Source organism: Hesperophylax consimilis, chromosome 4 (genome assembly GCF_061612785.1).
Source record: "Hesperophylax consimilis isolate HC1 chromosome 4, BYU_Hcon_1.0, whole genome shotgun sequence".
Classification (NCBI taxonomy): domain Eukaryota; kingdom Metazoa; phylum Arthropoda; class Insecta; order Trichoptera; family Limnephilidae; genus Hesperophylax; species Hesperophylax consimilis.
In genome coordinates, this window is record NC_142839.1 from 26112402 (window position 1) to 26124747 (window position 12346).

The 12346-nt window shown below is 34.2% G+C and overlaps 1 protein-coding gene across 1 annotated transcript; it reads left to right on the forward strand.

Moving 5' to 3' along the window:
- The first annotated feature begins 1392 nt into the window (after nt 1–1392).
- LOC149424448 (uncharacterized) lies at nt 1393–8402 on the forward strand. Its single transcript, XM_089631365.1, has 7 exons — nt 1393–1515; nt 2162–2266; nt 2365–2500; nt 3557–3649; nt 4596–4736; nt 5839–5982; nt 8145–8402. Exons 1-7 carry the CDS (start codon nt 1405–1407, stop codon nt 8195–8197), a joined length of 783 nt encoding a protein of 260 aa, XP_089487491.1. The 5' UTR covers nt 1393–1404; the 3' UTR covers nt 8198–8402.
- The last annotated feature ends 3944 nt before the right edge of the window (nt 8403–12346 follow it).

Genomic DNA, 12346 nt, shown 5'->3' on the forward strand with positions numbered 1-12346 from the left:
AATCCTAAGGGGGTTCGATCCTTTCGGTAGAAGGGGGGGATATTTGCCAGGAATGTAATCTACGAGTACTATTCTCTTTTTTTCATACGCAATACTGAGGCATATGGGGGGTTTGTACCCCTAAACCCCCCCTATGTACGCCCTTGTTCAGTCATATCTTTTTGAGTACCTAGATACATGCGCTATTGCATCTAAGTGTATGCTGTATTTGTCTATTTATCTAAGTTTATTTCTGTAGGTCCACCCTGGCAATGAAAAGGCAATAGTGAAAACTGAATCTCCCCTTGGATTCATTGAGCCGATAATCCCTAATACTCCTGCAGTACAATCGCCATTCTCAATTGATATGAACAAGTTAGTTTCTTCTTCCATATGTTAATTTAGATTATTCTATCTTCCTGCCCATAGGACTAACTGCCAGTGGTTCTCCCGGTGCGGTGGGAGGAGTATATTGCTCCTTAACCAAATCTCTTCTATGCGTTATTGCGTCAGTGAGGAGAAATTCAAAACAATATAAGCAAAACATGTAACAGTAACATCAAATAATATATAAACTGGGATAATACTACATATAAGACAAATCACTAAAACTACATTACCAACGCTACTGTAATTTTTAGGATTCAACAAAGTGCTATTTTTCGCTTAATTCTATAAATGGAGTCAATAAATATATCAATAGTACCCTCAAACTTCTTGCCTAGATCTTGCATCCAATTGGATGGTATTGCAGAAGAATGTTAAGGAGATACCATACGTAGTAATGCAAAATAATGTGTTTTTGGTTTGAAAATTTGGTCACCTAGAAATGTTTCAGATGCTTTAATTAAATACTGCGAGTAAAATACATCTTGGCCTTTGAAATAATTGAGTATTTTTTAGATAAGTCTTTTTATAAGCCCAGAAAAAAATATAGAAAAGGCCTATGAAAACTGCTTTAAAGTTCAAAATCTCCTACTTACGAACCCATTTTCGGTCATGATTTTATTGTATAATGTGGCAAATTAAGTTATTTATAAAATGATCGAAAAAAAATTAAATATTTATGCCTGAACATCCACAAAATAAAATAAAAGGCACTTTTTGGCCATGTTTTTTTCTTGCATAAATCGAAACATGCGGATGGTGTTAAGCGGGAATTTAAACCTTATCGCCATCTACGTAAGGGTTGTTATTGATAGCGGCTCAATTTAAAATATTACACGACGTAGTGCATCGCCTTAAATTAATATGTGTATGTATCAACATACTAGCATTAAACTAGTGTTTTACAACATTATTTTTCAATATATATCTCTCAAATCTCATTTAAATGTAATCAAGTAGGTCTCTATCAATTTGTCTCTTTTATTTTTGATGTGAATAAATAGTGGAATCATGGTGGATCCTATTAAAACTCCCGAAATGGAAAAAATTCTGCAGCTGAACAAAGTTCCCTTTGCCTTGCTGAAGCACAATGGAAGCCAACCGGTTCTTGTAAAAATATTTACCACCACAATACCCGAGGGAAAACACGTGAGTAACAACAATAAATATCCACGATTTATAACATTACAATTTAATGTTATAAAACATTTTTTTTCTAAATAATCTAAAACCTTTAATAATTTAAAAAAATCACCACCTAACCGTTAAACGGTGTTTTAGTTACACATTGAATAATAACTGTATAAGTTCTGTTTTGAAATCATACTAACAAAAGTATTTTAGTGACTTTGCAGTTAATTAACAATTTGTAGCCTGACATCATCGCGGCGGCGGACTTAGTTGAATTTCAGTTTTGATGACATACTTATTTATAAATTTATACTTTGGTTTAAAATCTGCTTCACGGATATCGAATGATTCAGACGTTTTATACTTTACTTTTTTGCCTGCATGCGTGTAATTTGAAACTACAATTTATAAAAAAAAAGTCATTATTAAAAAAAACTTCCATTTTCATCAAATCAAATTGTGAACTGTTAAGATTTGAACTTGCAATGCTAAAACACAGATGGCAAGCCTGTTCTGCTGTGTAAGCAATGTGTAGCTTTCCATTAACTTTATACGACTGTTAAATAATGATTATTAGTAATGTTTTCACATAAATGGTTGTATATCAGCGGTGTAAAATTGAATGCATGTTTATTACTATGTAAGTCTATTCTTCTGTACACAGATGCTGGTGCCAGTAACAGCTCAGGATTTAATCAATGGTGGAAAACTAATTTCTGGACAAAACCAGGATACTGCAAACAATACCACGGTTGGGGGGCTGAAACAAGTTAGAGTTTTTGTATAATTTAAAAATAGGCTACATTTATTTATTATGTAAGTGTAGATATCAAAATCTTCTCAACGTTTATTTAATATTGTGTGCAGGAGCATGCGGATGTGGGTGGTGCACAATTTCGACATCTGCAGGTGCCGCTAGCCGCCTTCCTGGACTCTTATATTTCCCCCGATGGCCAGCACAACATTACTGTTCACCCACCAACTTCCTACGTGGATGTTAAAGGTACGTGTCGATAGATGAGAAATACAAAAGCGTAACTACAAACAAATGAGAATTAAGTATGGAGAAATACTCGCTATAATCGATTCTATATGTATCACAGACACATCTCCTCAAGTACTATGGATAGTAAATAATCTGGAATGTATCTCATTATTTGAATGTAAACATAGAAACACAACAACACACTGCCTCTTACGTTTTTTTGTCTTCTGATGCCATTCTGTTTGTCTTGTGAAAGGTTAGAAACAAATCACGCACTTTTTTGTGTTACCAACCGAAAGACCAAAGTTATCACACGGGCGGCAGCGTATCGCAATAATTTACTGTACAATCAATAGTTTTCTCCATCGACGACGTACCTAGTATTCATTATTGTCATAGGCAGGGCCTGTCCTGTGCATGCGCTATTGGAGCTGTCCTCTCCGGGGTCCAACTTGTCAAGACGCCTTGGAGCCAAGGCACCGATTTAACTCACCAAGTGCTCTCAAGGTTTTTACCAGCGCCAGGCGCCGTTTGGCTCAGGGACTGCCCTGGTCATAGGAGTTTTATATATAACTCTATGTGTCCATTTTCAATCTATGCCCAAAAGACAATTCAAAATCTATGCACATATGGGGAGAGAGAACTAGTCTAATTACAGTTATTCTTGTACAAAGTATTAATATTCAAGTTTGAATAAATCATTATTTTTCAATGATTCTTGTTGAACTCGCAAAATTCTAACGGTTCGTTCACAAAATGCTTTTATTTTCTTTTTGAGGGGAAATTTAAAATCGACAATCGAACGCTGCTATCCTCTGCAGTAAGATATTTAGCATTTTTCCCATATAAAGTAAAGATATCAGACGATTCAATTCATATTGTAAACCTTCAACCCACTGGCTCTTTGGTTCAATCTTCAAGAAAAAAATTAATATTTTGAAACTATGTATCAGGTGTGTGTTTTTTAATGTAATATGTAATGATAAAGTGATGTGTCAGACTTCTAATCCGAATAGGGCTTCAATAATATGTAATGCTCATTTTAAGATGTTTGTTTCTTTTTTAAAAATTTAGGCACACTAACAGACTGCATTAAAGTTGAAGAGACTAGTAGTATGCTGGAGCAATATTATTCATATAACAATATGCCCCAGATTCCTGATCCAGGTGGGTATTATTACTCCAGTTCAATTTTTATTATATTTTATTATACGGGGTGTAACAGCACGTACCCAATGGATTTGAACCAGAGATTCCTAAGCATATTTGGAGTGAAAAATACACATGTCATTTGGCTGTCGAATGATATTTAAAACAAAACAAAAAAAAAATTTACCACACGTCGCCACTGATAATACTGCTATGCGTTTTGACGGATCGCGGGATGCACGCTCTGTCTCGCCTGTTACCTTGGTGCTGGAACGAGACGGAGTGCGTATCGCTTGACTTGCTAGGCTTTACCCGGCTGCCCAGTGGTGAGGTATGATGAAAAAATATTATTTTTGTTTTTAATTGAAAAAGTATTATCATTAAACAGCAAAATGACCCCTACGTCTTTAACTCAAAATATGCCCAGGAATCTCTGGTTAAAATTCTTTGGGTATGTGTTTATTACACCTTGTACAAAAAATTTTTTTCTGAAAAAATACTGAAACGTATTTGTATTATATTATAAGGTATCTCTATCTCCTCATAATGAATTAGTTATAAGGTATCTCCTCACAATTAATTCATTTAATGAAAAATCATCTTTTTGTGAGTCTAAAAGAATCTACATACAATGTGATTTAAGATTTTCACGGCCAAAAGTTTTACAGTGATTTATTTTTGGGGTATTATGTCGTGTTGCGCTACCTGCCTCTTTAGCAAACGTTTTGGACTGCATTACAGTGTTCATCATTGGGGCAGATCTGTAAAACTATGTGCTGTCCGAAACGTTGGCTAAAGAAGAGGTAGCGTAACAAGTTTAATACCACAAAAATAAATAACTATAAATCTTCATATGAGTTTTTAACTATTTTTTTCTTTTCACATGATTGGTATATTAATTTAATAAAGATACTTTTTTGCATTCGCATTCGATTAATGCAAAGGTTTTGTTTCTCTCATTTAGAATATATTGTGGGAGACATTGAAAATCTAAGTAATTTACACAATCTTAGAGTGAATAAAACTCATCACTTGAACTCACTAGATAATGTAGTTCATCCTATCCCTTCAAAGGACCCAGTTTTGAATGATGTCCATCAAACAGGTATTAAACTCTAATATAAAGGTATTTCTTATATGTATAATGATATTCTCTTTCTTCTCACACCTCCCTAGCGCCACAGTATGTGCCAAGCATTTGTCAATCTTTTTAGAAAGCACATCACCAATTTACAAATTACTGTACCATTATCAATATTTAGTCTTGCTACAAATCTAAGTAAATGCAAGAATACAAACATACTTAATTAACGCTGCCAGTTCACATAGGGCCATACTTTGGTACCAACCCACCAATGTATGAATGCTATTGACAGGTTGGCGCCAAGATCCTTTGAAATGTGCACGAAAAACCGACAATAATCGGTTGCTGACGTTACGTCGGCAGCCAACACGTTGTAACAGCCTATATACGCCAAGTAGTCGTGTACACTTTGGGCCAGCGCATTGGCCCAATGCTTTGGCTCAATGTGAACTCGCAACTTAAGATATATTTTTTAATAAAATGATTACATTAAATGAATCTGACAATATACAGGCAACTCGGATTGTAATATCACTATACAGTCCTCGAAAATAATATCTGCTTACGAATTACTAGTTTTTTTTACAATGGCGGGCAAATTGCTGGCTGCATAAAAAACTTAACTACAATTCCCAAATTGTTTAAACAAAGTTTCGGGCTTCTTTCCAAAATTGAATATTTTGTTAGACACTTTTACAAATGTGTTGAAATTTACCCACCTCACTAATTTTGATCACCGCTATTAGCGGTTAGTTTAAAAACGAACATTCAGATCATGCATTGCAAAGCCCCATAATATACTGCGCCTTACTTTAGCAAACTTTATTTTTGGGCGAAGGGTCTGGTTATTTGAATGCGCGCTCTTCGGCGGTCAATTCATGTTTGGGCAAGACAATACCTATTTTTTAAATTAATTATATGGCACATATGATAAGAATATAATTTTTTGCTTGAATTTTAATATCGTTATATGTTCCAAATTTTAATATTGTTCTATGTTCCAAATTTTAAAAGGATGTATATATGTTTACGATTACAATTAATTTTTATTAGTAAAAAGTGTGAAATAATGCCTTTGACCAAAACGCAGTCGATATGTGAATTTTGTGAAATGTTGGATTAGGAGAAGGAAGTGGTCTGATGAGGGCGGGAGTGCAGTGCGCGTCCCCGCAGTATCTGCTGGATCCCCAGGGTCTCCCGTCCTATGCCACAGACTACGACTGCAGAAGCCTGGAGCTGTTTGAGCCACTGGACTATATTGAAACAGGTAACAGGTTTGACGGCCGGCATAGTCCAGTGGTAACGCATTGGACTGCCATTCCGAAGGTCGCGGGTTCGAACCCGGCGTGCGCAAATAAATTTTATTTGATTGATTTGTGTTATTTCACAATTAATTAATTAAAATAATATATAGTATATTTGCGGCACGTTCCAGAGTGGAAGATACTACCAGTATCGCCCTGGTGTAAGACCACCATTCAGAATTGAAACGTTGCTCCAAATGGCTTTAGCCGTGTTTAGTGACTAGATCTGAAATCCAGGTACTTCCCCACCTTCCTCTTTCCCTTCCCCACTTACCTTCAGCCTCACAACATCCCCCAATTGGGGATGCCATAGTCTCACTGGCTCCAGACGGGAGCAGTTGGGACTCTTGTGAGGTATTAACTATAAAAAAAAAAAAAAAAAAACAATAACATTTTCCGAAGCATTTTAAACTTCGTTGCCATTTGATACATAACAATTTATAAATTACCAATAATTATTATAATATATGTAAATAATTGTAAACAAATTTACTACTAACATGTTTCTAAAAAAAGGTAAATGAAACAATAATTATTGTATGTTTAAAAGTAAAAATGAGCCATTTTTAATAATTGGCTTCGAATGGATAATGTGAACAGATTTTATTTTTTGATTTTATTAAATATACTTGCAGATTTTCAATAATCCTTAACTGTAACTTCTATTGTTATTATGTTTATAAGAGTATAAATATTGTTTAAATATATTTTATTTTATTTATTTAATACATGTTACATTGTTTCGAAATTTACATAAAGTAGATATAATGAATCACCATACTAGGCGGCTGCCTGTTTCATGGTGACCAATTGAGTGTAATTACTTTGTATGAAATATGAAATCTAGTGTAAACATATGAAATAAGTAACTATAGATGAAGCTAAAATTTTGGAAAAATTGTAATAAAAAGTAGAAGATAGAAATTAGAAAGGAGAAATAAGTAAATTAGCATTAGATTGTAAAAATGTACATAATTATATATATAATTTTTAATATGTGTGCATACAAGCACACATGTGTATATAGCAGCAGACATACCTATATACATATAACAACACATGTATACATACAACCATATGACGCATCCTCACGCATATAAACAATATAGTATACACCTCTATCTGAGTACTTGGAATAGGCTACTAACACTATAACAATCGCACATCAAAAAATTCCCGAGCGCTTTCCTGAAACTGTCGTATTTGGCTATTGATTTTATTTCTAACGTTAAATTATTGAATATTTTTGGAGCAAGAAAGTTAAATTGTCTTTGTGCCATTGAGGTTTTTATTGGGGGAATAGTATAATTGGATTTGTTGGAATATCTTGTATTATGGGTCGATTCAAAAATATTTTTTTTCGTATGTTTGAATTTATAGTAGGAGGATATGTTTTTGACGTATAAGGATTTTATGTTGAGTACTTTGAAGTCGTTAAATAAGTCCTTCGTGGGGTGAATATAGTGTACTTTGTAAATAGTCCGCATTATCAATTTTTGAGCTTTAATTAATGGATCTAATATCGTGTTAGAGCATCCTCCCCAGACTACTATACCATAAGATATAATTGATTGGCATAAAGAAAAGTATACTGTTTTTAGTGTATTTTTATTTAGAATATTTCGTAATGACCTGAAGATATATGCCAGTTTCCGTATACGATTTGTAACATTTATTACGTGATCTTCCCATCGTAGTTTATTGTCAATTATTACACCCAAATATTTAATGGAATCTACTCGTTCTAGTGGATTGCACAGACAACTAGAGTTATCTCTACAAGAATGTATTTTTAGTGTACGATTGATTGAAGGCTGACTCGGATATATATAAAAAAAAAACCTAAGGGCGTTTAGATTAAAAAAATATATAAAATATATTATAATAAAATAAAAATTGACAGTGAAATTGACCTTGTTATAGTTAAGTGGTGTGGTGCACAAAACTATAATATATATGTATTATGAATATATTTATCCGTTTTCCGCTTGTACCACTAGTTTCCGGACACCATGTATGTGGCTGTCGAACGTCAAAATATTTAGAAAATCAACTAAATAAACAAAAATGTTATTTATTAATGAATATGGTTTCTAGATACATTGATTTGATTATTGTCTCGCAGGTAAAATGAAACACGAGATGACTTCCATTCCTTCGGGAGACGGTACTTGGTGATCAATAACTATCATTATCAAACCTGCATAATTTTGTACTAACCTATCTTAAATCTGCCATTTTCTGCCTTTCTTCTAAGCACTACCCTAATTTATTATTTTAAATATTATTATTATTACCTCTAATTATGTTTTGCATGTTTTTATACCATTGTAATCTAATCATGCACTGATGAAAATATTTTAATACCCACTGCTTATGAATGCTCGATTTATTATTATTTTTAATCGAAATGTTTTATTTATTGCTGGTGACACTACGCACACACATAGATGATAATTATATAATTTTTTAAATATATTGTCTCTGTATGTAATCAAATGATTATTTTTATTTATTGAATAAATTTTCTTTCAACAACCAACCTATTACTTATTTTTATTTGTTATTTTAATCCCTTAACCTTTAATCTCTTTAACGACTTATTTAAATAGAGCGAAAATCTCTCAACAAATGTCTAAAGTAGCATTTAAAGAAACACTGATTTTTTTTTCAAACATAACAGAACAAAATGTGTTTTTAATACTTTTTCGAAGCGTATTTTGCGACTTTTTTCTATCGAGGGAATTTCATATAATTAAAGTTTCGGTTTGACAAATGTACAGATATTATCTTAAAACTTAAAGTGTTCAAGGTAAATATGTTATTATTCGGTGGAAATTCGGAATGCGGGGCTTAAAGAGCAACTAGTTCCAGGAAAAAGGTAGATATTCTATTTTAAATTATTATTCAAGCTTTCATTCACCCTTGCATTATTAAAATGGGTTTTTTAAACTTCCTCGTGCACACTATTGTTACGAAATATTGGCGCTTTACCAAAAATTATGAGGCATAACACCGTTATAATATTTGGACCGCGCAATCTCACGAAAATCTTAATGAGAGATATCGGATAAATATGGCGCCCTCGCCGCTGTATTTATATCCCGATTTAAGTGAATTATTTTAAATAAACCTCGATGATCGACATAACAGAATCTGGAGCACGGTATATTGGTCGCTTCGCACTACAACACGTTATATAGGTACATAGTACGTAGGAGACATACAGAGCAGCATCTTCCTGATACTGATAGGGCCGGCAAAATTAAACGAAATAATCGCTAAAACTGCCTTTGAAAACAATCTTGCTTGGGATTCTAAAACTTTTCTGAGAAAATGAGGCGTCGCTATTGTAGATAGATTGTGGATGAAAAAAATGCTAACTCGTTATTTAGATCCTCTTTTGGTCACATGTGAATTATAAAATTAAGGTTTGTCAAATTGTTAATTTTTACAGTTGTTAACTTACCTAGAAATGCTAAAATTCTCACCATTTTTCAGAAAATTGGGACTAAGTTAGTAGAAAATGGGATATCGCCCGATTTTTTGCATTTTCTTAATGATACCCTAAAAATGGGGCACTAAAAGTAGGTACCTACCTGCACCGTTATTGTCCGTCGCAAGTGCTCCCTTACTTTTTATGACTGTACAAGATTTCTAACTGCCCGAAGTCAGCGGGACTCTGGCATTCCCAATTGGGGTATATTTTGGGGTCAAGGGAGTGGGGAGATAAATAGATATGGAAGAGGAAGGTTGAGAAGTACCCGACTATTTAGATCTGATCACCAAACACGACTAACGTAATTTAAAACAAAGTTTGGTCTTTGATCATAGCTTCCACAGCCGCTGTGCCAATTTGATACGTAGGTGGAGCCTTAAAGATTCGGATCGGTGTGAATGCGGTGCGGTGCAGTAATATCCATTCTCTTTGAGTGTAGACCATTGAAAATGTGGTCAGTGAGTCCCCGATCCATTCATTCCCTACAGGGGGACGCCTGAGGCCCTAGAATGGCTCGCAGATATATATGTCCCCCTCTGACCACCCCCACCATACGAAAGAAGAAGAACCATTGCGAGAATGAGAGTATCTACCACTCTGGGACATGTTTCGATTCTACACGATCAATAAAACTACCAACATTATTTAGTTTTGAAAACTATTCTGTGCTCTAATATAGATGAATTTATAAAATCATTGACATTTTTTAAAATTTCATCGACAAAATATTAGCGGCATTTTAAACTCAATTTAAAAAAGGTTTACACCTTTACCAAAAAGATTCTTGTTTTAAAACTTATTTAAAAATTTGATATTTTAATTTTTAAATCTTTTCGTTAACATCATTACAAAACATAATAAGACCGGAAATAATGAGAAAGTTTCCTTGAGAATGTTTTTTTTACTGACTGAGGAACAAAACGGATTCCCTACAGAGGTCGGCACAATTATTATTCATTATGTGGCGTAATTTATTGGACATTAGTACCGACTGTCTGGACGTTTGGCTCTTTGAATCCTTTTACAATTTGTAAAGTGTAAAGTCCGCAATGTCCGCTTCCAAAAATCTCTACACATTCTTACCGTATGCGTGTAAATAAAAATAAAAAGTAGCTGGCGCGTGTCCAAGTCCCGCGAGCCAAATTTAGCAACGGAGCCGTAGATACACGGAACTATAACGGACTGCGGACAGGGGTGGGCAAACAAATCATACATTATGTATTATAGAAACTATAAAGATTAGCCATGAACCATAATTAGTATGAAACCGTACAATCTGTCGCAAACATCGTTCACACATACTGCTACAAATCGCATCTACGTGAGCGGGGCTCCGCCTTTGTTTCTAGCCATACATCAAACGCATAACTTTCATTGGCTCCGCACTTTGATAGTCAGTGCAGTTTGGTCGTAGCAGACAGCACGCTACCAAGTCGTTTCTACCTCTATTCTATAGCTTCTATTTTCCATAGAGGGACTAGCCCAATTAATCTTTTCACTGAATTTCCTAATTAAAATATACCTATTGTTTTAAAATGCATTAAGCAACGAATGCAAAAAGATAAGTGCGATGGATTATTTGAGCGTTGCAGTAATGCGATTATGCATTTAATTTGCATGTACTTGATGTTTTACGCCCTCTCTGGATTTACAGTTAAACTTAGGAAAACACCTTTTAGGTAATCTCGTATCTTTTTTATGTGAATACCATACAAGAGTACCAACTGCTCGCAGCTGTCCGGAGCCAGAGGGACTACGTCATTTCCAATTAGGATGTTGTGACGCTGAAGGGAGTGAGGAGAAGAGGATGGAGAATAGGAAGGTTTGTAAGAGTACACAGCAATTCAGGTCTAGCCACCAAACATGTGAATACAAATACCAAATCAAACAACTTTCTATTCTGACTGATGGTCTTTAACCAGGGCCCTTCATGACCCACGTTCACTACTTCCTTTCCATATAGAAAGATCTCCACACAGCATCTCCAAAGATGACAGGCCCCGAGGGAAAATATTACCCTCAGATCCTCCTGTGTAGAGATAGTTTAAAAAAATAATAAAAATTGTAATATGCCACTTTTCTCCTGGACAAATAACCTCCAGGAGATTATGTTAGGTTAAATTACGTTACGTTAATTTTTTGTGTCAACGAAGTTTAATTATTTTTTACAGATACTTTTTTTTCTTCAAATTTTACACAGGGCTTTTTCCAACTAATTGAAATAAATTTAAATATCTGCATGTAACTCATATTTAAGTAGTGACCCTGCTCATCAAACGGTACAATTTTATCCAATGATTATTTTTATTATTTTCCTCTTAAACTGTGTCTTCAGAGATTAAGAAAACATAATGCATTTGGTACAAAAAATAGCTCTATCTTCATCACACCCATCCAAGGGTTTATACTAATGAAATTTGAGAAAGCAGCCTAATAATAATGTATTGTAAAATGATGTTCTATAATGTTTCAGGAAATTTCTGGTTACGTTCCAGTACTGGCCTCAAAAATGTGACCAACGAAAATTACTACGTGACCTTGGAAAATGCTCGTGCTTTACATACCAACCTAACATCCCTACATATACATATGAATACAAACGAGGCTATTTCGGACGTAGATTCTTTTCTAATAGAAAATATCATTGTGGGTGTGTTTTATGCATATGTGAGGAGTTTGAGGTGTGAAAATAATACCAACTCATGTCATTTTACTCAATATACATATTATTATGCATACCTGACTGCTATTGTGTTGTTAGAAATGTTTCACTAAATACCGGTTGAAAGCTGCAAATATTTTCAAACCTTTTTTGTTGTTATTAGATA